The sequence below is a fragment of the Periophthalmus magnuspinnatus genome, chromosome 4 (assembly GCF_009829125.3).
Source record: "Periophthalmus magnuspinnatus isolate fPerMag1 chromosome 4, fPerMag1.2.pri, whole genome shotgun sequence".
Classification (NCBI taxonomy): Eukaryota; Metazoa; Chordata; class Actinopteri; order Gobiiformes; family Gobiidae; genus Periophthalmus; species Periophthalmus magnuspinnatus.
Genome location: NC_047129.1, coordinates 12,051,529 through 12,078,277, shown reverse-complemented (window position 1 = coordinate 12,078,277; position 26,749 = coordinate 12,051,529). Strand labels below are relative to the sequence as shown.

The 26,749-nt window shown below is 39.8% G+C and overlaps 5 protein-coding genes across 5 annotated transcripts in view; 4 read left to right on the top strand and 1 right to left on the bottom strand.

The window, feature by feature from the left end:
- The first annotated feature begins 229 nt into the window (after positions 1 to 229).
- Positions 230 to 3,371, top strand: rx1 (retinal homeobox gene 1). Its single transcript, XM_033965350.2, has 4 exons — positions 230 to 393; positions 833 to 1,152; positions 2,314 to 2,567; positions 2,651 to 3,371. The coding sequence occupies exons 2-4, from the start codon at positions 852 to 854 to the stop codon at positions 3,122 to 3,124; spliced, it is 1,029 nt and encodes a 342-aa protein (XP_033821241.1). The 5' UTR covers positions 230 to 393; positions 833 to 851; the 3' UTR covers positions 3,125 to 3,371.
- Positions 3,372 to 7,158: 3,787 nt separating this feature from the next.
- LOC117370143 (fizzy-related protein homolog) lies at positions 7,159 to 11,103 on the top strand. Its single transcript, XM_033965514.2, has 14 exons — positions 7,159 to 7,338; positions 7,644 to 7,725; positions 7,809 to 7,916; positions 7,999 to 8,062; positions 8,241 to 8,371; positions 8,446 to 8,528; positions 8,610 to 8,793; positions 8,873 to 8,938; positions 9,007 to 9,109; positions 9,198 to 9,382; positions 9,463 to 9,696; positions 10,219 to 10,323; positions 10,426 to 10,518; positions 10,590 to 11,103. The coding sequence occupies exons 2-14, from the start codon at positions 7,657 to 7,659 to the stop codon at positions 10,629 to 10,631; spliced, it is 1,467 nt and encodes a 488-aa protein (XP_033821405.1). The 5' UTR covers positions 7,159 to 7,338; positions 7,644 to 7,656; the 3' UTR covers positions 10,632 to 11,103.
- Positions 11,104 to 11,443: 340 nt separating this feature from the next.
- On the top strand, positions 11,444 to 15,256 carry haus5 (HAUS augmin-like complex, subunit 5). The gene is made up of 19 exons (XM_033965432.2): positions 11,444 to 11,588; positions 11,660 to 11,722; positions 11,797 to 11,829; positions 11,906 to 11,930; positions 11,998 to 12,130; positions 12,293 to 12,452; positions 12,535 to 12,616; positions 12,772 to 12,854; positions 12,937 to 12,991; positions 13,064 to 13,191; positions 13,272 to 13,353; positions 13,418 to 13,572; positions 13,644 to 13,806; positions 13,979 to 14,059; positions 14,129 to 14,274; positions 14,353 to 14,449; positions 14,551 to 14,689; positions 14,779 to 14,911; positions 15,024 to 15,256. The coding sequence occupies exons 1-19, from the start codon at positions 11,488 to 11,490 to the stop codon at positions 15,124 to 15,126; spliced, it is 1,962 nt and encodes a 653-aa protein (XP_033821323.1). The 5' UTR covers positions 11,444 to 11,487; the 3' UTR covers positions 15,127 to 15,256.
- Positions 15,257 to 15,441: 185 nt separating this feature from the next.
- sin3b (SIN3 transcription regulator family member B) lies at positions 15,442 to 25,329 on the top strand. Its single transcript, XM_033965429.2, has 19 exons — positions 15,442 to 15,979; positions 16,765 to 16,871; positions 16,972 to 17,125; positions 18,131 to 18,490; positions 18,856 to 19,011; positions 19,425 to 19,553; positions 19,626 to 19,715; positions 19,791 to 19,909; positions 20,000 to 20,213; positions 20,300 to 20,416; positions 20,505 to 20,743; positions 21,433 to 21,616; positions 21,697 to 22,528; positions 22,877 to 23,046; positions 23,114 to 23,287; positions 23,542 to 23,634; positions 23,713 to 23,807; positions 23,882 to 24,080; positions 24,212 to 25,329. Exons 1-19 carry the CDS (start codon positions 15,869 to 15,871, stop codon positions 24,446 to 24,448), a joined length of 3,780 nt encoding a protein of 1,259 aa, XP_033821320.1. The 5' UTR covers positions 15,442 to 15,868; the 3' UTR covers positions 24,449 to 25,329.
- A 297-nt stretch (positions 25,330 to 25,626) lies between these two features.
- The window catches only part of xpr1a (xenotropic and polytropic retrovirus receptor 1a), a 48,364-nt gene continuing 47,241 nt past the window's right edge, over positions 25,627 to 26,749 (bottom strand). The window contains exon 15 of the mRNA XM_033965431.2: positions 25,627 to 26,749. This exon is cut by the window's right edge and continues 1,346 nt beyond it. The gene's annotated coding sequence lies outside the window, so the exon portion shown is untranslated.

Genomic DNA, 26,749 nt, shown 5'->3' with positions numbered 1-26,749 from the left:
TAAATTTATTAAGGCATGTGTTCATTAGGACAGGCCTCCTCCTATGGGCATGAATGAACCCAACATTTAAAACAATCACTTGGCGAAAGCAGCTGCCAGTCACTTAAAGGGGAAGGATTCCAATTAATAAACCGCTCCTAATCCTCTGGTTTCCCTGGCTGTCAGTGCACCTCTCGCTCTCCACTCACTCCTCTTTTACTCTCTGAGCTCAACGTGCAGCAGCTCAAGTTGTGCGGGCCACTTGGTGTGTCCTGGACTTTTTCTGTAGAGATTTATCACTCATTCGAGGACTTTTAAGCGATGCAGTTTTTGGAAAGTAAATATTAGTGGAGATCTGTAGTTGGAGTTTGGGACTTCTGCAACTTTTGACCATTCAACTTAATTACTTCAACGGTATGTTATAGTTAAATTTCACATTCATTTGTTAAATTTGATGGACAACTCTTTAGTAAAAATTTAAAAGGTAAAAGCACTATAAGTACATTTTGTACTTATGATATGATTTTTATTGTTCAAGTTTAAATGGTACAAAGTCCAGATTACTTGAAATAGCATAATCACTATATTTGATCTTGTAGAATAAGGCATTCATAAGTAATTACTATAGTTTGTCTTGGCAACACTTATATTATACTTACATGGAATTGTAAACATTCTATTGGTAAATTGCTAGTGTAAAAACTTGCGATAAATATAGTTTAAAGTAGTGGTCACGATGAACTCCAAAGCACACTGAGGTGGGGATAAGGAGGTTAAGTACAGTACAGTACAGTACAGAGTCACTAGGTGCTGTCAGGTTATATGTGGTGATTTCTGTGATTATTTCCCTCAGATCCACTGCAGACGCCTGGATGCATTTATCACTGGATACCATGAGTCTGGTGGACGACAGCTGCCTCTCACCAAGTAACTTCCACGACATGGGGAAGAGTGGGGGCAGTATGGGTCCAGGACATGTTCACAGCATTGATGTGATCCTGGGCTTCAGTAAAGATCATGAGGGGCTGCTCAGTCCCACAGGGGGATCAGGACCTCCACGTGTGGACATGGAGAGTCTAGTGGAGTCCAGCAAACAGCAGGAGTCTCACCCCACATTTAGTGGTCACCTGTCCACTCTGAGGAACGGCAACACAGAGCAGCAACAGTACAACGGTACGTCAACACTCCCCAGTTGACAACATTTAACTACTTTAATGCATTATGTTCTTAGTTTCAACAGTCTTTGATTTACTGCTGCATGATTTTTAACACCATCACTACCCCCTGTTGCTAGTTGTGAACATTGTGGCCTTAGATAGAGAGAGATAAATCATAGAACAAGATGGTGCAGGGGCTTATGACCATGTCCAATCCCATCCCCTTGTGGAATTCCCCTAATCTGCACAGATTAGATTGTAAAGTCTTCATTCTCTTGTTATTGTCATCGGCATGTCTCGCAGACAAATTTATGGCATTTAATCCAAGACTATTTTCACTTTGCTACAGTAGAATATCAGACAGGTGGTTGGTGATTGTAGTAAAATCAAATGAATTCTGAGTAGAAGCACCAGACAATTAAGGTCTATGTGTATGAATCCATTTGTGTTCAGTTGGACGCTCATCACAATGATGACATCAGCGCTCTTTTGTGCGGAGCTATCCTGTGAAGTTAGCCCAGTTCCCCCTCAGTGAGCAGCCCCTGTCTCTGGAGATGCTCATGAACAGTGGGCAGCCTCAGTCTGGTGCCTGTGATGGGCTGACAGGCCGAAGCCTGGGCACTGAACCAGACCTGACCTCTGGCTTTGTAGGAGCGTGGCCTTTGTCATGGCTCCTTAATGAGAGGTAGATAAATGAGCTGCTAGCAGCTCTGCACTCAGCCTCCGTTTGTTATGTAGAAAGCAGAGTGACCACTTCTTTGTCCCTCTCAACACAACATAATGTGGTCGCTAAGTGGGTCCTTTTAGATGTCTTTTATTTATTTTAACGACAATGTTGGAAACATTTTATTCAAGTCATTATGTCAGAAATATCAATAGTATGTTGTTTTGAGGAAAGGTCATTCCATTTCCTAGGACTGAGATTTTGGTGAACATCGAAGCAGACCTTTCTCTCATGTCTTGTGACCACTGCCTTCAGCAGTCTCGGGGATGTGTCATGTATCAGCTGTTGATCTTCCAAAAGTGTTGTATACTCATAAGCTAAATTGGTGTTTATCTTTTTTAATTAACTTTGAGTTTCATCCAAATTATGCTAACTGCCTCTGATCTACTTTATTGCTGCATGTGACCTCACAAAACAACTAAAAACCTAATTAAATTGTTATTTCCTGTACAGAAACCAGTTTATTCACCAACAAGTGTGATGAAGAACTAAATGAACTGAGGAAGAGTGTGGAGAGTGAAGAAGGCAATTCTCCAGAGTCCTGCAAAGACGATCACCCCAAGAAGAAACACAGACGAAACCGTACCACGTTCACCACCTACCAGCTTCATGAGCTGGAGCGGGCTTTTGAGAAGTCCCACTATCCAGATGTGTACAGCCGAGAAGAGCTTGCCATGAAAGTCAACCTTCCCGAAGTGCGTGTTCAGGCAAGTGTCACAATAACAGCTTGAACATGTGTCTAGATTTCCTCCATGTTTAGGTTGTTCTAATGGTATTTATACCTCTGCAGGTGTGGTTTCAGAATCGCAGGGCTAAATGGCGCCGACAAGAGAAAATGGATGCCAGCACCATGAAGCTTCACGACCCTCCCATGCTGTCTTTGAACCGCCCCACACCTGTGCACACCAGCATGAGCTCCATCACCAACTCTCTTCCCCTGGACCCCTGGCTGACCTCTCCTCTGTCCAGTGCCACTCCTGTTCACAGCATACCTGGATTTATGGGGCCACCTCAAAGTCTACAACCCAGCTATCCCAGCCACAGTTTCCTTAACTCTAGCACTCACCCCGCTCACTCTCACCCGCACCCATCTATGGGCCAAGGGATGCAGAGCATGGCACCTCCCCCTTATCAATGCCCTGCTCCATACCCAGACAAATACCCACTTGAGGATGTAGACCAGCGCAGCTCTAGCATTGCTGCTTTGAGAATGAAAGCAAAGGAGCACATTCAGTCCATGGACAAGACCTGGCAACCCATGTGATGACCAACATGGCAACACAAGTCTTTGGCAGCTGAAAATAGAATTAATTACTCTGTTCTTTTTTATATCAAAGAGGAACAAACAACAAAGACAATACAGCTGCAAGTATACCATACCATGAGATCGTAGCAGTATGCTGCTCATATGCAGCAGTTTAAATGCACCTATTTGACATGTCTGCCAGCAGAGTTAGCATGTTCATACAATATTCAAACAAATGCAAAGTTATTTGTGCAAGCCATTATTTTTTTTACTTTTTATTTTTAGGCATCAACCTAAAAACATAATAAACAATATTTTTTAAAATATAATTTTGTATGCCCGATAACAGGTTTTCCTAATCGAGCTATACGTAAAGTGATTGATGATTGATTGCTGTGTTGATAAACACAATGCCAATAAATAGTTAAATTACTAAATGCTTTTTTTTTTAATCTGATGAAGTAATGGATTTCAATTAACTACTGCTTAATTAATTAAAAAGTTTTGCACCTTTGAACTTTGAGTATACCAAAAATTGTGAATTTTGTAATGATTGATCTTTAGTAAACAAGTAATTAAGGCTGGAAGTGAACGGGTGAACTGAAATGAGAGGCAAGTGCATAATGTAAGCCTTTGTGCTTGAGTGATGCTGGAGATGCTAGACCTGTTGGCAGCTCGGGATGGGTGGTGTGTGGACGTGCCGAGCAGCAGAAAAGGCCCTATGTGATCCGGCACCCCATATTGTTTATTCTTTGTTCAGCACAATTGATCCAAGTGTATCCCCTTTGTGTAGGAAACGGTCTCAGGCTGCCCTAACTAGGCCTTGTAACCATGACATGGTTTTGTTTGGCTTCAAAAGAGGACACATACTTTTCTTGTTTATCTGTATATTTTTATGGTTTTATAGTACATCGAGTTACATCACCCATCAATGTGTATATTTTGTTAACTACTTTGTCAATATAATAACTGAACACTAATACAGTGTAAAATACATCAAATTTGTTGTTTTGATATGAAGTGCAATTCATTTTATTTTATTTTTTCACACAATGTGAAAACATGACGCTCAAAGCTAAAAATGTGAAATAAACAAAAGCTGACGATTGCTTGCATGACCATAACCATGGCTGAACCTGTGGACAATCATAGATCAACATTGAACATTCTTCACTGCAGCTTTTTGGGTTGGTACAGTCCTGTAACTGTGCACCAAATATAAGCCAAAGGTCACAAGACAACATGCACTGGACATTACTGGTCTTTTTATGTGCTGGAGGTATGACCTGCATGTTTGTTTTTTTGTTTTTTTAGTTTTTTTTTTTAAATGCAAAGTTTTGTCAAGAAAATAAATATAGTTTGTTAGAACAAGCCTTGTTATTTCTTTGTACCCTTAACATTCAAGTTGCCAATTCCCACAAAACCAGACTATTTTCCTCAGTAAGACCACAAAGCAACCCAGATTACTACAGTAATCGTTGTCATCTGACATATGCCGGCAGAGACACATTTTTCTTTCTTTTTGACTAAAAGTGGTGCCCTGTCTCTCACCTTGTCGTATGGGACCAGCTTTTCTTCTCCACCCTCCCTTCTTTCCCCAGAGCTTGGGCTTCCATGGCAGTGTGCCAGCCTGTTAGGAAGATGAGACTCCAATCAATCAGAGCGTTCCAGGGGGGACTCTCACCAACATGCCCCCTCTCCCTAATTGGTCCTGGGCAGGCTGGCTAGCCGGCCGCACGACCACTGAAAACCATGTACGTACATGATTCAAGCGGGGGTTTAAATTTAATTTCATCCATGGGTTTCAGTGAGGACCATTGCCATAGGAATTAAACTATCCAAATCAAAATGTATAATTTTAATGCAGAAGAGACTTTTTAAACAGTTCTTCAAAGCAGGAAGGAATCATGTGACTGAAATTTGTGTCAAGTTCATAATCTGCCCCACAGATTTCAATAAAACTATGCAAAAGCAACACTGCTGTAAACTTATCGCTATGCAATATGTTTGCAGTTGTGACTGCAAACATATAAATACAGAGGCTGTGCAAGTTTGGAGCTTATTTACCAGATTAAAAGTGCAGTGTAAAAGAAAAAGTGAAGGGAGGGATGGATGCTCATCAGAGTTAATGATGTAGAAAATCCCCCAATTAGAGCATTTTCCTGTGTTGTAGGATGAGTTCAGAGTGAAGCTCTGACAGCCCAAGGATTAGGAACTGGGCCGAGCTTAGACTAAAGAGACAGAGACTAAATGCTGGACAGTTTGGCACCAAGGCTATAGACACAGTTAGGGGCATGCATTTAACTTGAGTTGTTGTGACAAAGGAAGTTGTGAGGGAAAAACTCCAGATCAAGTCAGAGCAAATGCACAGATTGTGTTTCACAATAGTCAATAACAATCTTATTTGTAAATAAAGTTAGGTCTTGTTATTAAGAAACAAAAACTGCTGCTATTTGCTTTCTGGTGTTAAATATTGCAATATAAGGCTGACCATGTTTGACATGTGCTTATTTGACAACATAACCCAATGTGGTCTGGACATCTGGATCGCAGAGATAAATCAATATTTCCAAACACACTAAATTGTGTAAAAGCGTAAGCCACATAATAACACAGATGTCTTATGTGGGTGGGGTGTGTAGGGCGATTAAAAATGAAACAAGTAATATAATGTTATTTGTGCAAGACAAGCTGGATTTTATTTTTTAGTAAGTGGATAATCATTTAAATAAAGTAAGTAAATTAGTTCTAAGACCTGGTAACTACTAGTGCTCAATTGCCCATTCTGTGGTATACAGCTTTGCAACAGCAAAACTATCTTTATTGGGAAAAAAGTGTCACTTGCTCATGATGAATAGGTAAATAGATAGATAAAACAGGATTAACAACTTTTGATTAAGTGTGTTTGTGAATGGGATGTCACAGCATTTCGTGTGACATAATTGGAGGTCACTTTAGGGGAGGGGTCAGGGGGGTTCTTGTTGGCGCCAGACACAGTTATGTGGGTCTTTCAGAAGGAACAGGGTGCAGGGTGCTTCCTCTATTCTTGTCATGTTTCTTGTTAAGGATGGTATTTTTTGGAGCCAATACTGATATTTAACATTTGCCTTACTGCTGTGACCACTGACCAATAACTGATATTTACTGATACTGATATTAAGATTTAAAATCCATAGCAAAGAAGAAACATTTACGCAAAGTTATAATAAAGAAAAAAAAAAAAAATTTCAATTTTGTAAAAAATATAATAAAAGTATTTAACTGGGATAAAAATTAGTTGCATGATTGTGTATTTCCATTTTACTCATTAGTTTGTTCAAAAAGACAAGGCACAGCGGACAAACTGGGAATGACACATAAGCACACAGAGACTGAGGCATTTTAGATAAAATATTGGTGCCGGATATCTGCAAAATGTTTAATATCTGACCCATACCCAATACCATACAGATATATTTCTTCTCAGTTGAAGATTAGATTAAAAGCAACTATCAAGTAACTCTACTGGCAAAAATGATTAGTGTGTGTGTATTTGAGGCACCTCACAGCTTAGGCCCTCTTTTGGATAAACACAAAACAATCATCACTACTCCATACACATTCAATCTTGTTATTCTCTAATCTGGGACCAGGTAAGGCCATGTGCACCAAATGTTAAGAAGACCAAAATTACAATAATATTCTAGGACTATTTCTATAACCCCACCTGTCTCTTTTAGTACAACTGCGCCATCTTTCGATATTCAAAGGTAACTACACAACAGCAAACACCCAACTATTTTTCAGTAAACAAATCCAAACCTCATTTGTCGTGTTGTTTGACATAATCTGAGCATGTTTTAGGTAAGCAACAATGTGATTTGGATAAATATACAGAAATACAAACTAATTAAAAACTCTTTCTTTCGTCCAACTGTTTCCTTAGTAAAGCCTGGGTTAAAATACGTTCTTTGGGTGTTTCTTTGGTTTTGATAATTGTTTTTGACCGTTTTTATCCAAAAGGTTGTGTCTTATGTCGTGAACTGTGGTAAAAGAGTAAACGTCATAGCAATGGGCACAGCGTTTCCCACAATGCATCAGTACACACTCAGCTAAATTGGCTGCATTCCTTCAACCTAATAACACTTAAAAAACCTTAATATAAGAATACTTTATTATTAAATCTTCTTAAACAGTTTTGTCCGTGGGATCGCTCGTCTGCGCTGCTGTTTGAGCTCTGTTGGTGTTTGTAGGTGAGTTGTCAATGGCAGATATCATTTTATTAGCCACTAGCTTTCGTTGCTAACTCAGCGATTGGCATTATTTTTGCAAGCCGATATTAGATTTAGTTTTTCAAATTGCTAAGGACCATTTGTGCTGTATCCGGGCCAGATGGAGTCGTGAGCTGCTGTGTAGTCTGGTTTAGATGAACTGTCACGGTCAAATAAAACAACGTCAAGGCATAAACTCCACTTTATGCACGGACACTTTCACAGGCGTGTATGCAGATTATGAGACTGCTCTCATTTAACAATCTCTTATTTTCTGATACATTAAGCTCGTCTCTAACAATGGACCCAGAGTATGAGCACCGCCTTCTTCGTCAAATCAACATTCAGAATGACAATCTGAATCCTATAGTAAGACAGTTTTTTATTTCAACATATTTTATGCTGTACGACAAATACACTGACAAAAAAATAATTGGCAACAATATTTGCAGGCATTTAGGACACCAAGATCCCCTTTATTATCACCAAGTAAACTTGGAGACAGATTCATTCCCACCAGAGCAGGAGCCAGCTGGAATATCAATTTTCACAAAATCAATGTAAGAAAAGTCAGACAAATATAAAAGTAGTTGTTGCATTGAATACAAATGCATAGTTGTAAGTTATTGTGTGTTATTTTAGGAAAATGAGAAGACTCAAAACCAGAATAGAAAAACAAAGGAAGCCTCTTCTGACACCAGTAAAGGTAAATGGATCAAATGACAAAGTAGATTAGTGTGTGTGTGTGTGTGTGTGTGTGTGTGTGTGTGTGTGTGTGTGTGTGTGTGTGTGTGTGTGTGTGTGTGTGTGTGTGTGTATGTGTATATGTGTGTATGTGTGTATGTGTGGTGACTGTTATCATAACATTCCTGTTGTGGTTACAGCAGATGGGCTGGCATACTCTGCTTTGTTGAAGAATGAGCTATTAGGAGCTGGTATAGAGAAGATCCATGACCCTCAAACTGAAGATCGACGTCTACAACCAGCAACTCCTGAAAAGAGAAGTCTCTTCAATGTACGCCCTCTCTGTAATCCACTCAGAATAATAAGGCTGTGTAATATCACTTCAATCTCTTTATTTGTTTGCAGTACACATTAAACACTAGAAGATCACCATCTGATAATGGCTCTAACATCTCCCCATATTCTCTATCACCTGTTTCAAATAAAAGGTAGATCAATGGGTTGTAATATTAGTTGTGCATTTTGGTCATATGATTGCTGCTGTAAAGAATTTGCCATTTCTTTTATAGTCAAAAATTGCTACGTTCTCCCAGGAAGCCAACTCGTAAGATTTCAAAAATCCCCTTTAAAGTCTTAGATGCTCCTGAGCTTCAAGATGACTTTTATTTAAACTTGGTGGATTGGTCATCACTTAATGTCCTCAGTGTTGGTTTGGGCACATGTGTGTACCTTTGGAGTGCATGCACAAGTCAGGTAATTCATTCCTGTTCTTCCTTTTATGTTGTCTTCAATTTAATTAACTTAAAACCTAATCTTGATGTGTATTTATCAGGTCACCAGATTGTGCGATCTGTCTGTGGAGGGAGATTCTGTCACATCTGTTGGGTGGTCTGAAAGGGTGAGAACATTTATTTCCCATTTTTACTATATTCAATATATTACTGTAATGATTATCTGTGATTTCAGGGGAATTTAGTGGCTGTGGGAACTCATAAGGGCTATGTCCAGATTTGGGATGCTGGTGCTGGAAAGAAACTCTTTGCCTTAGAAGGTCATACAGCCAGAGTTGGTGAGAACAAGTCTTTGCGTGACAACTTTTAAAAAAAACATTTTTTATATCTACTTTTAATTAATCTCAGATTTAAAATTTCATGCAGGAGCACTAGCTTGGAATGCAGATCAGTTGTCTTCAGGTAGCCGCGACCGTATGATTCTTCAAAGAGACGTGCGAACTCCTCCTCTTCAATCTGAGAGACGACTGCAGGGCCATAGACAAGAAGTGTGTGGATTAAAATGGAGTACAGATCACCAGCTACTTGCTTCTGGGGGCAATGATAACAAGGTGCGTAATATTTTGTGCTTCTTTTTGTTTTGTTTTTTCTTTTAATAATTCATGGTTTCATCTCTCTTGATAATCATAAGTTGCTGATTTGGAACCACTCCTCGTTGAGTCCAGTTCAGACATACATGGACCACCTGGCTGCAGTAAAGGCCATTGCTTGGTCCCCTCATCAGCACGGCCTGTTGGCGTCAGGAGGAGGCACGGCCGACCGTTGTATCCGCTTTTGGAACACTCTGACCTCACAGCCACTGCAGTGCATGGACACTGGGTCACAAGTGTGCAATCTGGCCTGGTCAAAGCACGCCAATGAGCTGGTAAAAATGTATTATTTTAAAAGTACATTGTATAACTTTTCAGGTTGATGGCCCACCACTAGCATGAAATGTTATTGTTTTGCCTAGAATGCTCCACAATATGGCATTAAACTCCCCTATATTGAATGTATTAATGTACAGACAAAAACGTGCATCCTTATGTGTTCAACAGATCAATAGGTGAGGAGCCTCCACCAGAAAAATTCCATAGTGCACCTTTGAGGATGAATTAGTTTAATGCCATACTGTTTATCTCAAAGTCCGTTTTATTTCTGTAGCACATTTACAACAACAACAGCAGGTGCCCAGCAAGTGCTTCACGTGCACAATAAGCGGCATTCCTGGGAACATTCCATGCAAATCAATAACTGACCCCTGTCCAGAGAAGTTGCATACTGCACCTTTTAAATGTTGTGCCTAGTTTGATAATGAAATTAATATTATTATTGTTACTGTGAGTTCTACTGAATAATATGAGATTTTATTAAATAACTTTTATTTAATATTTTGGCCATTTTACAGGTGAGCACCCATGGTTACTCTCAGAACCAGATCCTCGTGTGGAAATATCCAGCTCTCACACAGGTGGCTAAACTGACAGGACACTCTTACCGTGTTCTCTATCTGGTCAGTGTCCTTCAGTTCAGACATTTTACTAACTGTTAAAATTATAGTTCCCCGTGCCTTGCATGGTTCGTGTCTAATTATACATTTAAAAACATTTTGTAGGCAATGTCTCCTGATGGAGAGGCAATAGTAACAGGAGCTGGAGATGAGACCCTTCGGTTTTGGAATGTATTTAGTAAAACAAGATCCACAAAAGTAAGATTAAAATTTTACATTTTAAAAACATTGTTCAAAAGGGATAATTGTTTTCTTTTTTCTTTTTTTAGGAGTCTGTATCGGTTTTAAATCTTTTCACAAGGATACGGTGACCAAAGACTGAAGCAGGTCTCAAAATTTTTTTTACATGGTGCTAAAGAAATGGGGTACGATCTGAACTTGTCTGTAGATTTGGCTGTTAAAGTGTCCAAAACATGTTAGTGTTAATGGTTATTCGAACATTGTTTAAATGTTCTATTTTAATTTAATAGGGTTTTTACAGTATTTTTTTTTACTTGCCTCTACAATTTGTTCAACATGGAAAATCATGATACAGGTTATGTTATCTGCACTGTATATGTTGTGGATTATCTTAAGTTCAACTCAGGTCTTATTTATTTGGAAATGTGTACGCACCATGTTTTGTGACCATTGCTTATTTGAACTGAAGAATTACTGGTGAATGTTAAAGCCAAATCTGCGTCAGTGGTTAAAAAGTCTAATGCTGTGCATCTAGACATACACCACTATACTACAAGATTGATTCTTTGTGGTTACTACCAAAATAAATGTCTGTTAAAGTCTCTTGCTTATGCATTTATTGTGTTTGTCACATTTGGCTGTCTGGTTCAAGAATCAAGAACAAAACCTTTACTTTCAGCTATATTACAGTGAACCTGTGAATCAAATGTGGTTTTTTTTGTTATTATTTTTTAATACATCCGTGATTTTGTACAAATACATTTACTGACTTTTACATAAGATGTAACACTAGGTGGCAGTGTGCACATGAGAGTAGTGAACGTCATACAAGAAGAAATAGATGCGGAAATGACGTAGTGGGCGGGAAGTTGAAGCGTTTCACAAAAACCATAATCGATCATTTTTACCTCTGTAATGTATAAAAGTTTTTGTTCATACTAGGACTGCATATTTCCTACTTGTTACGACGTAAATTTGTCGCAGTTTATGATGGCAGACAGAAATCTGGTGCTGGAGCTAAAACGCTGGGCTACAGAGGAGTTCAACATTCCTTCGGACAGTTTGCCAAATGACAGCTATTTCAAAACGTATGCATTTATTTCATTCAGTTCTTTTATTATTGTCCAACTTTGTAAAACTTCAAATGTGTGTATTACAGGCTGTGTGTGGGAACAGGGAAGTCAATTTGGAAATACATGATTCAACATGTATTTCATCAAAGGTTTGTTTATTTGATTTTGTCTTTGCTGTGTCTGGGAGTGTTGTTTACACTAACTGGTTTGTTACTTTTTACAGGAAAATAAAGATGATCCGTGGGAATCTTAAGTGGTAATGTTTCACTAAATATTGAAATGTCCTCTCAGTAGTAGTTTTTAATTCATTGTTTTGAATGCTTTCTGTTTAGGTATAACATGCTTGAAGAAATAAAGGTTTGATAACTATTTCTTACCATTTTATTGGTTGATGCTCTGTTTTATCTTTTAACATCTTGTTCAGTTGAAACAGGCTGAGGGCAAAAGTGAAGCAGCCAAACAGAAAGATCTTCAGAGAGAAATAGAGCAACTGACTGCTGAAATCGCACACTTGGATTCACAGATCAGTGGAACAGAGGACCAACTAGCAGCAAATGGTTTGTTGGTTTATTTTTGTTTGCTTGCTTATAGTTGTAATTGCGGATTTTTTCTAGCCTAGCCTTCAGCAATAAAATCTAAAGCTGTTCTGAAAATGGAATTTTACAGGACTGTTGAGCTTTATTAAAAAATGTATAAAAGTGGTCACCTTGTCTTCACAGAGCAGTCAATTGGGTGCACTTGGGCACAGATTGAAGACAACCGCTGCAGAGAGCTTCTCCTCTTGTCCTTAAAGCAGCACTGTGTCCAGGACCGGCAGGTCCTCGTAGAAGACATCAAAAAGATCAATGGGCACTGCCAGGCTCTTGAACAGATGACCAGGTAATTAAACCACGAGGAGATAAATTACAGAAAAACTGGAAAAAGTATTTGTTATTGTTCACATGTGTTACATCCATTACAGGAAAGCTGAGGTGGAAGTGTTGTTTGATAAAAAATCTTTGCGCGACAAAGAAAATAAAGCTGCCATGGAAGCACAAGTGCTAGTAGGTTATAAGTAACATTTCTTGTGGGTGTATGTTCGGTTAGAAACGGCCTTGGCCACTGACCGTTCTCACCAGCTAATATTTCATGTAGCAAAATTATGTAGTAATTTAAATCAAATTATTAAAACTTGTATCTGTTGTTTTCTCTTAATTAGCGTGACGTGCGGGAGTTGTGTAATGACAGGATACAGTTTTATCAGTCATTACAGGAGAGTGAACTGAAAACAGAGGACACACCGTAAGTATTGAAAAATGACAACTCACAAATAAAAATAGAAACATAGTGTATAGTGAGATCAAATTATGTTATTTCCTAATAGGATGACCCGTGAACAGAGAAATTCAGTGTTTCAGTATTGGTTGAGTGCAGCTGAGGTGGGTACTTTTTCTTGAATAGTTTGAGCATTCTAATTTATGTTTCATAACATTCAATGTGACTTTTATCAGGACTTGTTGTGTGATTATCCTCCAAACCAAATCCTCTCAGCACTGCAATATCTAGCTGTATGTGAACAGAAAGACCTTGAGGACAAAGTTGGCTCATTAGATGTGACTCATGATGTGACTGCTCTAAAGTATGACAGTATTATTGGTTGGAAAATGTGTATTAAGCTTAACTGAAAATGTTGATAGTTACAATATTCTGTCTGTTTAGGTTTTGCTTTGAAGATGATAATCTAAAGGATATTTCTGATGACACAGCAGAAGAGTTACCACCTGTTAAGACTCTTTTACAGGTCCAATATGAAGACTGTAATGAAATTATTAGTTGCAAGGTAATTTACTCAACTGTTTTTTCAGGCTGCATGGGAGGAGGTAGAGCAGAGTTTGGTAGAACTGGCCCAAACTCGATCAAGGGTGACAACTCTTAGGAACCAACTGCTTTGTCACAAGAAGGAGGCTGAGCAGGAGATGTCTGGTTTTGTTGAGGATCTTCATAATGACTCCTTGGCAATGTGGGTTTAAGTTGATTTGATTAATTAACTGCACAACATTTGAACTTATTTGCTTGGTTTGTTGAATCCAGGTCCACTTTGGAGATGGAACTCCAGTGTGTGATGCAAGCAGCAACAAGGGATTTTATCCGTGATCAGTGTATTCAACTGGACCAACAAGCCAGGAGCAGGCAGGAAGTGCTTCGAAACCTTCACAGCCAGTGGCAAAGCATTTTAAACTTCAGAAAATTAGTGGTAAGTTTTAGCACAAAATATATGCTGCATTACAAAAGTCATGTAAATGTACTGTACTTCTACTTCTCTATTGCTATTTGCATTCTCATGTGTAGTTTCATGTAGTAGTCCTTTAATTTAACCTGTGGCTCAATAGTTTTGTTGAGGTCTGGCATTTTTTTTTTTTGGTCAGGATTTAAGACAAGAAAACATCAGAGGTCTGATAAAGGCCAACTCTACAGCTAAGACAGAAATTATTCGCCAACAAAAAGAGGTATAGGTTAATACATTTAGATATACAGTGTTCAATTATGTTTTTAAATACCTTTTTCTTTTCTTTTAGTTACAAGATTTTGTACAAGGAAAGCTGGTGCCCAAATTTGCTGATGTCACCACTGCAGTGGTTAGTGTAAGAAATTTAATTTCTAAGGAAGCCAAACAACTGGGAAACCTTTCACTTCTTGCATTGGACCGCAGAACTGTTGAGGGGTAAAAACATATTTAAGGATTGTCAAATTTAAATTGTAGATTGCCTGTTTTAATGTCCTATTTTGTCTTTGGGATCAGAACACAAAGAATCCCAGCATCATGGCTCTCCATCCATCGCTTACAGTCACCACTGTTTAGGACTTTGTGCCAGAGCATGTTTTTCCCATTGTACAGAGTAAGTTTTACCTCATGGCTTTCATTGCAAAAAAGCTGTTACGTTTGTTCTGCAATTATTATGTCAAATATAATGAGCATTGTTGTTTGTTTGTATTTTAGGCTCCAGAGGAGCTCTGCGCTCATGCTCGTTCACAGTGGTTGGAGTTACGATACCTCCAGCAGTTATTGCAGCTACAATCTGCTACTCTGAAAAACACACAGAAGGAAGCAGAGTTGTTACATGTATCTGATCAAAAGGGTATTTTATTTAATTTCCCACTATAAACCTTGTATGGGGAATTTAAAGTGTTTGTGTGCATTTATGTTTACAACTGTATATCATTGTAGCCCTGCTGTCCAAAGTCCAGGAGGAAGATAAGAAAGTTTTAAAAGCTTTGGTACCAAGAGTCCGCTGCCTCACTCAGCGCTGTGCACAAGGGCTTGTTTATGGAGACCAAGTCAAAATGGCCATATCTTATTGGTGAGACATTACAAGTTTTGTGCTGTATGTTGCCCACATTCATATACTTTACAGCAAGTGTACAGTCTACATGTATTTAGAGTAAATATTGTTTTGTACCGTTTCCCTTTAGGTGGGATCAACCTGCCCAGCATGTACTACCTGAGATAAATAAAGGAGGTCTGACCTTTCAGCAGTGGCTGCAGAGGTGGAAATTGGCTGCAAAACCATCTTAAGGCATAACACGCTATCTATAACATACGTAGGAGCTGTTGTCACTTGTATTCTGTGTTTGCATTGTTAACCTTCATTGTGTTACATTGAAGCCATTGATAAATAAAGTACATCTGAATATACGCAGATAAATGAGTCTTTTTGCACGATGTAATCATAAATGCAGACATACTTGTCAATCGTATTGTTCTGGATCGCCTCTGGTCTCTCCATTATTGTAGGACCTCTCTTTTTGCAGTGAATAACCTTGTTTTTTTGTAGCATTGAAGGGGGAGTGGAGCAATCTTAATTCTTGAGATCTCGCTCCTCCCACAGCTGCGTCTGCGCAGTCCAATTTTTCACCCCTCTTTTTTTCATTTTCACTCCTACTCTGGCTTCCGGACGCCAAGATAGACCGCTGCCGCCGAATTTAAAGAGACAGGCAATAGTTATTCCTAATACGATAAACGATAACCATTGTCTTTTGCTTATTTTTCTTCACCTCTTCTGCTGGTTTCGATGGCGGCATTTGTCCACAGACGTGGAGCGTAGCAGCTCGTCTGTCACCACTCTTCACTCTGCTCACTTTTTCGTGCCTTTGCGTTGTAGCCAGACTGTCCAGCGAGGCAGAGTGAGCCTGCTTGCTGGCAGACTGGCTCTTTCCCGACCAAGAAAAACGGCTAGCCAACAATTGGAGGTACATCGAAGCTGCTGTGTTAAGTTGCGATACTGGCTGTCTAGCCTTCTATCGCCACCGCCGGGATAATGGCGAAGATTCAGACGCACACCACCACGAAGCAAATAAACCAAATTCAAGACAAGCCTTATGTCATAACACAAAAACAAGTGCAGCAGCAGCACTTCCAGAAGCTGAAGGTAAGACAGCACACGATAGTAGTGCAGTGGTCTCAACCATTTTGTTGGTCTTTGCACAGGCTTTCAGATATTGTGTCTGTGGAGTAGTGAAAGGGACGCCAGGTTAGCTCGCTGTTGGCCTGTTAAAAGTAATTCACTGCTAAACACCGTGTTTCAAAAATAAAGGGCAAGACTGTATTGCTTTTGCACAATTGAGCGGAACAATAAGTGACATAGTTTGCGTTAGTTTTGTGTTAACGGTGTCAATAAAAGAAGTGTACAAAAAGGTTAAACCAAAGCTCGTTTGTAGGAAGTTCCTCTTTCTCCAGTCCTCTGAACAAAGTAAGTACGGTAGCCAGGCTAACCAGCTATTTCTACTGATTAGCTGCTTCATTGGGTTGTCTTTGTTGTGCCTGCGTCGGGTTTAACTGTATTTGTGAGCATTGCATCATAGTTGGAGGGGCAGCTGAATCATACTCTATTTAAAATGTATTGGTGCGCTACACAAAGCCATGCAAGTAGTGTTGAAAGGATCAGTTCATTGCTTCTCGGCTAATGTTAGCTCTTTACCAGGGGCGTAACTAAAAGATACCCCCACTGTCCCCAGCAGTGCAGTTGTTATGAACCCAGGGTAGAAAAATAACCCAATTCTTAGGGCTAAAATATCCACACACAAAAAAGATAAGAAACTAGACATCCTGGTAAAGAGCAGTGCAAACGTACAATGTGGACTTGAAGTAACAGAGCTAGCTAGAACAAAATGGTAACATGTATATAACTGTGTTTTTTTTTCCTCCTATGTTTAGGTTGAAGATGCCTTGTCATATTTGGACCAAGTCAAAAATCGGTTTGCAAATGATCCAGGAATATACAACAAGTTTCTCGACATCATGAAGGAGTTCAAATCACAGAGGTGTGTTTGAGAAGTATCTTGATAATCTTAAAATTAAACACAGAGCATGTTGTCCTGCATTCTTCTGTATTATCTGAGCATTTTTCTCTCTTGTGCACAGTATTGATACTCCAGGGGTAATAAACCGTGTCTCTCAGCTCTTTCATGGACACCCGGATCTTGTTTTGGGGTTCAATGCCTTCCTCCCACCGGGGTATCGGATAGAGGTGCCTAAAAATGGGGTGGCTTTCCTTCAGTCTCCATTTTCTGCACAGGTAGGACCTACGTCAAGGGAAAAGTGGATGAAATCAAAATTGTTGTTCTGGAGAAATTCAAAATTAGAGTATTGAGTACATCTTTTATAGTAAAACTGCATACAGAGCTGATTACACCTGAAAATGAAGCCAATTTGCTGCGTAATCCTTCAAACAAGGTTATACAGCACAGTTGTTAGTTTTATGGTTCATTCACTTTTGATTTTCATTGTTGTCAATATTGTCTACACATAGATGCAAGTTTTTTGATAATAGCTCAGTTAAAGATGTTTCTTTTTTGGTCTACACTAGCTGTCATATGGTCTTGCTGTTGGCTTTGATTTTGAGGCTCAGGTGTTAAATGTTTTTAGAAGCACTGCTTCTCACTATGCTGTATTCCTTATGATTATGACTCCTTATGATTTTTCCTGGTCACAATCTGAATAGCCTGGCCAATAAAAACAATGAAAACATACACATATTATAAATTACATTACCATTATTTACAAACATCACTGTTTATGTGAAGCTTTATTTTTTTTACTTGGTTGTGCACTGCAGTACACTTAAAATATATTGCCATTTCTTCAAACTGGCTCTAATTGGTGTGATTATGGCTTGTATTACCATCCTATCCCTGTTAGAGGCGGGCAATATCCAATATTCAAGTTTGAATTTCAGTTATATCATTTGTAATAAAAACTTCTCAAAATGCTGCAAAATGAGCTTATAAGAATAAAATGAAATAAGCATATTATGTAATCTTTCAAACAATGTTAATAGATATTTCTGCACTGTTGTGGGTTATTTACAGGTCTGATTCTTCACTAATGCATTTGAAGACACTTAATTTCTGTTGAATTGATTGCTAAAATATCTTTTGTTTATCTTAACCTAGATACTCTTTTTTTTTTTTTTTTTTTTTTTTTTTTTTGATCAATATCACCCACCCCTTATTAGTGTAGTACACCTTATGCAACATTTATTATCTCAGCTTGGTAAAGACAAGTTTTTTCATCTTTGTAGGTGTCACTGAGCCAACAGGGCAAGACCTTTACTACATCTGTGGTGACTCCGCCCCCTGTGAGTGCCTCTGCTTCCCACTCTGAAGGTGCACATGGCCACAGCAGTGAGGTCAAACCTGCATCCGCAGAGCCCCTATCGTCCCCGTCAACCACAGGACCCCCAGAACCACCTAGCAGACTCTCTCTTCCCCTCAACAACAGAGAGGGTCAGGCTGCCACCTCCTCAGTTTCCCCCCCAGCTGCAGAAACCAGCCCAGTGGAGTTTGACAGTGCCATCAGCTATGTAAACAAAATCAAGAATCGATTCCTAGATCATCCTGAGATTTACAGGGCCTTCCTGGAGATTCTTCACACATACCAGGTATTTTTTTACGGTTAGATCATTTGTAATTATTTCATAAGCAGTCGGTTAGTTTCACGGTATTGAATTGTGCTGTGTTCAGTCAGCTTACTGGTAGGTGCTTCGATCTCCACTTCCCCTCGTGCTTGTTGTTGTGTCATTCGGCAACACACTTCATCTGTTTTACATCCCATATTTACACTGATCTATGAATGAATGATGTTTGAAGGTTTGGGTTGGTGAGAATTATTCTTTGATGTAATATTTTGTTCTGAAGTTAAACTATATTTAGACTAACTAAATGTGATAGTTGCTATGGTATTTTGGTCATATATTGAATTAAAATTATTTTATATTGTTTCAAACCTTTTTTTTCTGGTCCTCAGAAAGAACAGTTAGAGGTGAAAGAAAGTCGAGGGAATCGTAGTAGCAGTGGGATGACTGAGGATGAGGTGTTCTCTAAAGTGGCCAGCCTTTTCAAAGGACAAGAAGATCTACTGGCTGAGTTTGGTCAGTTCTTGCCAGACGCAAAGAGATCTCTGGTGAGTAAAATTATTGTCAAACTATAGACTTTATTTATTTGGCAGGAACAATGCAAACAGACATAGTTACAAAATAAAGCTTGTAGCTGATGCAAAGCATACAGATTATAGCAAATGCTAATTTTCAACTCCTGTCCATGGTTGAGTTTTCCTACACTGAAATACTTGATACAAGACTCAATCCAAAATACATGAGGACATTATTCATCTATATAAATACAGTGCAATATTCAAAGCTCATTCATTCCCCTCACTCATTCACGCTCATACTATTTACACGTGGGTACAGCTTTGGTTTATTTTAAGCCTGAAGGTGAACATTTTAAAGAGATGGACTTCATTTAAAGTTTGACTGTGTTATTATGTAAATCGATACATTTTTCTATTGGCAACTTTTTTTGTTTTTTCTTCAGTTTACTGGAAGCTCACTGACAGGGACTAAAGAGCCACTCAAAAGACCAGAGGATGACGATACAATAAACAAACAGAACAAAAAGAGACCCAGACCTGTACTAATGCAGCATATGTCCCCACTTCTTAAGGTACCACATTGTTCTTTTGAAATGGCACCATCCATAAATTTGTAAAATTAAACATCTTTTTTATTTATTTAGAAAAAAATGAAGTATTCTTGCACCAAAGACCAATCCTTTGCCTCTGTTGGTAAACATGGCGTATTAAGAGAATTCTCCTTCTTTGATAAAGTAAGCTATTGCTTTTGAACTGGTAAAATGTACAATAGTTTACGTTCTCCATTATCATAACCTTGAATTTTATAGGTTCGAAGACTGTTTAAAAGTCAAGAAGTTTATGAAAATTTCTTGCGATGCATTGCGTTGTTTAATCAGGAAGTTGTATCTGGAGCCGAACTGCTTCAGCTTGTAACTCCTTTTCTTGGGTAAGCAATCGAAGAGTTATAAAATCACATCTGTAGTATTATTAATAAAATATGAATACACTGTACTTTAACTTCTTGCTAATCTTGCAGGAAATTTCCTGAGCTGTACTCACAGTTCAAGTCATTTCTGGGAGACAAAGAGCTCTCTCATGCTGTCTCTGGGTTGTCCGATCGCTACATGGAGGGGGGAGGAGGCAGGGAGGTGGATTATGCCTCATGTAAACGCCTTGGCTCGAGCTATAGAGCTTTGCCCAAGACCTACCAGCAGCCCAAGTGCAGCGGGCGCACTGCATTGTGCAAAGAGGTGATGTTCAGTCCATCCAGTCAAAGCCTAACTGTTTCTACCTGGGCCAGTGTAAGACATTTGTGTGTGTGTGTGTACATGTGCAGGTGCTGAATGACACCTGGGTCTCCTTTCCATCTTGGTCTGAGGACTCCACGTTTGTGAGCTCCAAAAAGACTCCCTATGAGGAGCAGTTGCACAGATGTGAGGATGAGCGATTTGAGGCAAGTTGATTCTCTTAAAAATGTACTGCACTGTGTAACATGTTTAGTGATGATTATAAAAGTCTTCATAACCTTGTGACTTCTCCAGCTGGACGTGGTCCTCGAGACAAACCTAGCCACTATTCGGGTCTTGGAAAGTGTTCAGAAGAAGCTGTCACGGCTGCCACCTGATGACCAGGACAGGTTCAGATTAGACGACTGTCTGGGCGGCACCTCCGAGGTCATTCAGCGACGAGCTGTGTATCGTATCTATGGCGACAAAGCCCCAGAGATCATCGAAGGCCTGAAAAGAAGTCCCATTACTGCTGTGCCTGTGGTTCTCAAAAGGTCAGTCTAGTTGTTAGTCTCTGAAATAGCTCATTTTTCTCCAGGGCACCTTTGGTATGTGATACAATTGTTATTGTTCTTTTGGAGTTTTTTTCCAAATCTCGCTTGAAATGGGTAAAAAGCTAATTGTGAAATGGACACACATATCTACGTTAATTTATTTCAGGGATTTCACTATAGCACTCCAGCATATTGACTCAGCAGTATAATTTTTATGCAAATTTTCTTGATTAATTTAATCTAGATAACTTGTTGCTGATGCCAATATTCCATTAGAGCAGTGGTTCTCAAATAGTGGGGCGCGGTAAGATACCGGGGGGGGTGTATGACACTGTAGTACTGTACGCAGCACGCACACAGCGAAGAGCAGGAGAGAGCGAACAGACCGTGACACAGGGCAGTGAACAAGAAACACTTTTGCTAAAGAGACACTATGGAAAACATTTGAACAGGGATGAAAAGAAAGGCGGAGATAGACGGATGTAAAGTCACCCGAAAACTACAAATTTTTTTCTTCTTTATAGGGGGGGCATGATAGAAAATAACTGAGAAGCACTGCATTAGAGTAAAAACATCACTGTGCATCGAATTGACTAAATTAGCAATTCCATTTAAGTTTGGTTATTTTTACCAAAACATAGTTTACAATGGTTTGTGTCTCTTGTTGTGTGTGTATTTTTTTTTTTCAGGTTGAAAGCCAAAGAGGAAGAGTGGAGAGAGGCACAGCAGGGCTTCAATAAGATCTGGAGGGAACAATATGAGAAGGCTTACCTTAAGTCGCTTGATCATCAAGGTGTCAATTTCAAACAGAATGACATGAAAGCCCTGCGCTGTAAAAGTCTTCTTAATGAAATTGAAAGTGTCTATGATGAGGTACATACACAATGGGTTTTTGTAATAGGTTTCATATTGGTTCAGATTGCATTCCGTGTGCTGTACTTCTGTTGTTTTAGCGTCAGGAGCAGAGCACAGAAGAGGGTGGTGCCGGGCAACAGGGCCGTAATAGCTCTGGGTCAGCTCCACCCAGTGAACCCCACATGGTTTTTACATATGAAGACAAGCAGATTTTGGAGGATGCCGCAGCTCTCATAATCTACCACGTGAAACGCCAGCCCACCATCCACAAAGATGACAAGGACCACATCAAACGCATCATCCAACACTTTGTCCCCGACCTTTTCTTCTCACGACGTGGTGAGCTCAGCGACACAGAGGAGTGGACAGATGAGGAGCCCGAGCCTGAAGAAGGAGGAGAGAGAGGCACAACCACAACTGCTCCTGGAGCCAGCGCTAACTCAACCACCACTGCTGGAGCAGCACCCATTACTGGGGGGCAGGTCCAAAGTCAGCCAGCACAAACACAGAGCCAAGTGCAGCAGCAGGTGAACGGGGAGTCCAGGCGGAGGAGGGGCAGTCCATCTCAGCCCACAGACCCAGAAACAACGACCCCCAGCAGCATCAGCCAGCCCGCCGCAACCACCCCAACCACCCCCATGGAGGCGAGCACTAGTGCCCCGGGGGAGAGGGTGGACCTGCGAGACCCTGAGGCAGAGCACCAGAAAGAGCTGGATGGCGTCTACAATCTTTTCTTTGTCAACAACAACTGGTATTTCTTTTTGCGGCTGCATCAAACTCTGTGCTCGAGGCTGCTCCGTGTTTATCGGCAAGCTGAGCGGCAGCTGTTGGATCACAGAGCTGAGCAGAGCCGTGAGAGACTGCTCATGGCTGAAGGACGGAGGGAAAAGGCGTGTGACCTCGCCATGGAGCTTCGCCTCAAACAACCAAGTAAGTTGTTCTATGTACTCACATATGACACACACACACTAGGCCTGTCACAGCAATAGCTATATAGACCTGCTGTTCAATAAATAAATTGACCCCCCCCCCCCCAATATGTGATATATTTCGCCAGAAAATCCCCTTTGAACCACTCTTTTTTTTTTGTCATGACGGGCCTAACACCCAAACATCTTCAAGCTGACAACATTTGGATTGGTTTTCATTTATTAAAAAAAGTTACATTTAGCTACAAAAATAGATTTTTTTAAATGTATTTATGAGTGCAGGTATTTTTGTGTCCCACAGTTCAATGTTACAGAAAGTTTGATCAGACTGCACTGTATTTCTGCACAGGTGAGGTGGAGCTGGAGGAGTACTATCCAGCGTTTCTGGACATGGTGCGCAGCCTGCTAGACGGAAACCTGGACTCCACTCAGTATGAGGATACACTCAGAGAGATGTTCACAATTCACGCCTACATTGGATTCACCATTGACAAAGTCATACACAACATTATTCGACAGGTAGTTATTTTTAAAGAAACTTGTTTTCTTTTACTATGGGGAAATAACACTTTGTGCTTAATTTCAGCTGCAACATCTGGTGAGCGATGAGGTATGTCTGCAGGTGGTCGACTTGTACTTAGCAGAGAGGAAGAGGGGAGCTGCTGGGGGAAACCTGTCCTCACAGTGTGTCCGAGCCGCATGGGAAACCAGCTACCAATGGAAAGCCGAAAGAGTCATGGCTGAAGAGAACTGCTTCAAGGTCAGATTATGTGTTTAGGATAATGTATTTTCACTAACTCTAGACAATGATAAAAATGACAACAACTTATCTGAGCATAAGGTTAATCCATAGATTTAATACCTTTTGATCCATTTTACCAGATTTTTTAGACTTAAGTATTTTTGTGTGAATAAAAACATGCAGAGCTTAGTCTTCTCTGACATGCTATCTGTGCACAAGTACAACAGCACTGAGAAACCGAGAACGCCTAATTTTGACATGTTTTCCCACAGGTGATGTTTATCCAGAACAAGGGTCAGGTATCTATGACTATTGAGCTTCTGGACACAGAGGAGGCCCAGGCTGACGACCCGTTAGACGTACAGGTAAGCAAACTGATGCTATACATGCCCTAATTGAATCAAACATGGCATTTTAAAAACAAGATCTCTGTTCTGCCTTAGTGCCTGTCAAGCTACATGGAACAGTTTGTCGGCACAGAATCCAGCTTGTGCTCACAAGTAGAGGGCTATTTCTTCAAGCCTGTATTTTTGCCAAGGTAAAATGGTAAACTTAAATGGTATCTTTTGAGGTTTATAGCTTAAAATGGTCCCAATACTGTCTTTTTGGCAGGAATCTCCGGCGTTTCCGACGCTGGCAGGTGCGGCAGGTGGAGGCCATGCGCTGCAGAAGAGAATGGCACCGACAGCTGGGGGTGGAGAATGCAGGCAGTCTGGACTGTCGCTTTAAGCTCAACACCCACAAGATGGTGTTTGTTATGAACTCTGAAGATTACATGTATCGCAGAGGAGCTCTGGTCAAGGCCAGAAAGGTAGGATGTATTGCTTACGCGCATGTTCAATTACCTGGCTGCTAACATGCCAGCTTATATGCATGCTTACATGTTGGGTACTGGTGTATCTCCCGAGCCTTTGACTGATACAATATTAACTATTTTCACAGTCACAAAACAGAGTAGCAGGGAGCCAGCATGAACGATTTGACAAGTGGCACCAGGGATGGCTGGCCAGTCATGTGACCACTTCAGCTGAGCGCTCGGTGCAGAACTGGCTCATGGGAGAAGATGAGGAGGACATGATCCCCTGTAAAACCACCTGCCTGTCCACAGAGGTGAAAGGTCAGACAGTCCACAGATACCAGGTTCATTACAGTAGTAGCAAAGCCCCTGCTTCGCCTTAGTGATGGACCTGCAGCATACCACACACCACTTCACCTAAATGCATGGACTCCAGGACATCCACGCAGCAAATGGGACGCTTCTCATTCATTCTTTCACTCATGAAGAGGCACTGTCCAGTGAAGAGTGAGTGCACCGCGGGGGAGCCATGTGGACATCTGGGACACAGCCACAGAGAAACTGTCAGCTGAGTCAGACACAAAGGCACAATGGGACTTGTTTTTGTATTTCTATGGTTTTGGTGAACAGCACTATGATTGACAGAACTAATGGACAATAATGGCTCAATAAGAGGCAGGTTATAATGGAGATTATGTTTTGTTCAGAAATGTGAATGTCTGTTTCATTACGTTACTTTTTAAAAAGTCAAGTGTAGTTTTTAGCTTCTAAAGCCAGAGAGCCTTTTGCCTGTTGGTTTGTGCGTTTATATGGAGAAACAATGGTCAAATGTGTGTGTATGTGTGTCCTGCGCTCGTTTTCTTTGTATGCAGAGTACAGGCTGTATAACTCTTAAGTTCTTTAATACTGTACGAGCATATATATATAAATATATACACAACTGGGAGTATTTTATATATGCATTAAGTTGATTGAGAAATCAAAAGATCATGTGGTTCTTGTGTTTGCTGTCAGCCAACTTGATGTTTTCATTTTGTATTCTTTTGTGTTGCTAAAAAATCACAAGGCAACAAAACGTCTTTAGGTTTCGTTTGATATTAAGAATCAGATTATGTATCGACCATGATTTCACCAAATGTTTACTTTGCCTTGTCTTTTTGCATACTGACAAAATAAAAGCAGAATATCAGTGTTAAAATAGAATGTATAACATTAATCTTGTATCAGTTATGAAATAAACAACCTAGTTGTGATCTTCTTAAAAGTTGACTCGTCTTTAACAGCTTCAGAAGAGTTTCAAAGTTTGTTTTGTCAGTGTTCAAATGTTTAGTGACAGCAGGCAACAGTTTACTTTGCTAAAATGATCTCAAAGCTGGAGCCATTGGATCCGGGTTATTTTGGAAGATCAGGTAAAAAGCATCTACAGCATATTGTGGAGCACTTATACAATAAAGTGAAATGTTGAACATTGACTCAGACCACTTATGCAGCAGCCAAACAGACGGCTGAAAGATTATAAGGGTTTGATAAAAATTATTTTAAAAAAAGACAGGAGCCAGAGCACATTTTAAAAATAATTGTGGTTTATAAAACCCAGATATGACAAGATCACCAATGTGTTTACAGGAATACAAATAACATCAGGAAAAATGATGCAGAACAGTATTATGCACTCACCATGTACAAACTACGGTGTAAAAGGGACTCTAGAAACGGAGACTATGCTTTAGATTTATGTCTTAAAATTACATCTAAGCACAACATATTTCATCTGCTAGAATGTACGTACTTCTCAAAAACATAATTTACCAAACTACATGTTCTACTACGTTCAGCTAATTACCAACAACATCTATAGGGAAGAACAGGGATGCACATCAACCACTTTAACACAGGGGTGTATGCAAGCAATTAAACACCTACTGCCCATGAAGAAAATGAATGACAACCACTATTTATGAAACTATACAACCATAATTATACAAAGTGACCCTGCCCATCAGCCAGTACCCAGCTGAACCCCACCACATAGGCACTGGTCACTAAAACAGACACATTTCAAAGTGCTCACAGTAAAATGGATCCTGGGTTGGACTGATCTAGGATCAGCAAAACAGTATTTCATAGCTGGACTGAGGTGTGGCCCACAAACGCACAGAAGATACATCAGTGATAAGTTCATGCACAAGAGCACATGTAACTATTACAGACTCAAAGCTTCAGGCCAGTGCTCTTGTCCTGTTGGCCCTCTGAAAAACAGGGATCAAACTGACCCATTGACAGACCAGCATCACATTCCACAGTTACAGCTTTTTAGTTTTATCTTTTTTTTTTTTTTTACATAAACCATATGTCCCACAGCTTTACACATAAAAAGTGCAGGATTGTGAACAATCAAAATATTTTCACCTAAAATACTGTCTTATGGCAACTGATGTAGTCATTCCAAGTTACAATGGCTACAATGATTGCTGATATACAAGTTATGTTAAATAAATTAATGTATATGTACAGCAAAAAACAAATACAGCATGCAGCAAGACAACTGTCTTTTTAAAAAACTATCCGTTTGCTCTCTAACTCAATACTAGTCATTTCTGTCACTGTACATGAGTGTAAGTGTCTGTGCTAAGCTCTATATGTCCCATGTGGCATTTTAAATAAAAAAAAAAAAAAAAAACATG

Bases quoted from the DNA above. Each gene is read 5' to 3' on its own strand.
- rx1 (XM_033965350.2), top strand. From the start codon at position 852: ATGCATTTATCACTGGATACCATGAGTCTGGTGGACGACAGCTGCCTC. The intron at 1,153-2,313 runs GTACGTCAACAC...TTTCCTGTACAG, and splicing joins AGAGCAGCAACAGTACAACG to AAACCAGTTTATTCACCAAC. The intron at 2,568-2,650 runs GCAAGTGTCACA...ATACCTCTGCAG, and splicing joins TTCCCGAAGTGCGTGTTCAG to GTGTGGTTTCAGAATCGCAG.
- sin3b (XM_033965429.2), top strand. From the start codon at position 15,869: ATGGCGAAGATTCAGACGCACACCACCACGAAGCAAATAAACCAAATT. The intron at 21,617-21,696 runs GTACATACACAA...CTGTTGTTTTAG, and splicing joins TTGAAAGTGTCTATGATGAG to CGTCAGGAGCAGAGCACAGA. The intron at 23,808-23,881 runs GTAAAATGGTAA...TCTTTTTGGCAG, and splicing joins AAGCCTGTATTTTTGCCAAG to GAATCTCCGGCGTTTCCGAC.
- haus5 (XM_033965432.2), top strand. From the start codon at position 11,488: ATGATGGCAGACAGAAATCTGGTGCTGGAGCTAAAACGCTGGGCTACA. The intron at 12,617-12,771 runs GTAGGTTATAAG...TCTCTTAATTAG, and splicing joins CCATGGAAGCACAAGTGCTA to CGTGACGTGCGGGAGTTGTG. The intron at 12,855-12,936 runs GTAAGTATTGAA...ATTTCCTAATAG, and splicing joins CTGAAAACAGAGGACACACC to GATGACCCGTGAACAGAGAA.
- LOC117370143 (XM_033965514.2), top strand. From the start codon at position 7,657: ATGGACCCAGAGTATGAGCACCGCCTTCTTCGTCAAATCAACATTCAG. The intron at 7,726-7,808 runs GTAAGACAGTTT...CAATATTTGCAG, and splicing joins ATGACAATCTGAATCCTATA to GCATTTAGGACACCAAGATC. The intron at 10,519-10,589 runs GTAAGATTAAAA...TTCTTTTTTTAG, and splicing joins GTAAAACAAGATCCACAAAA to GAGTCTGTATCGGTTTTAAA.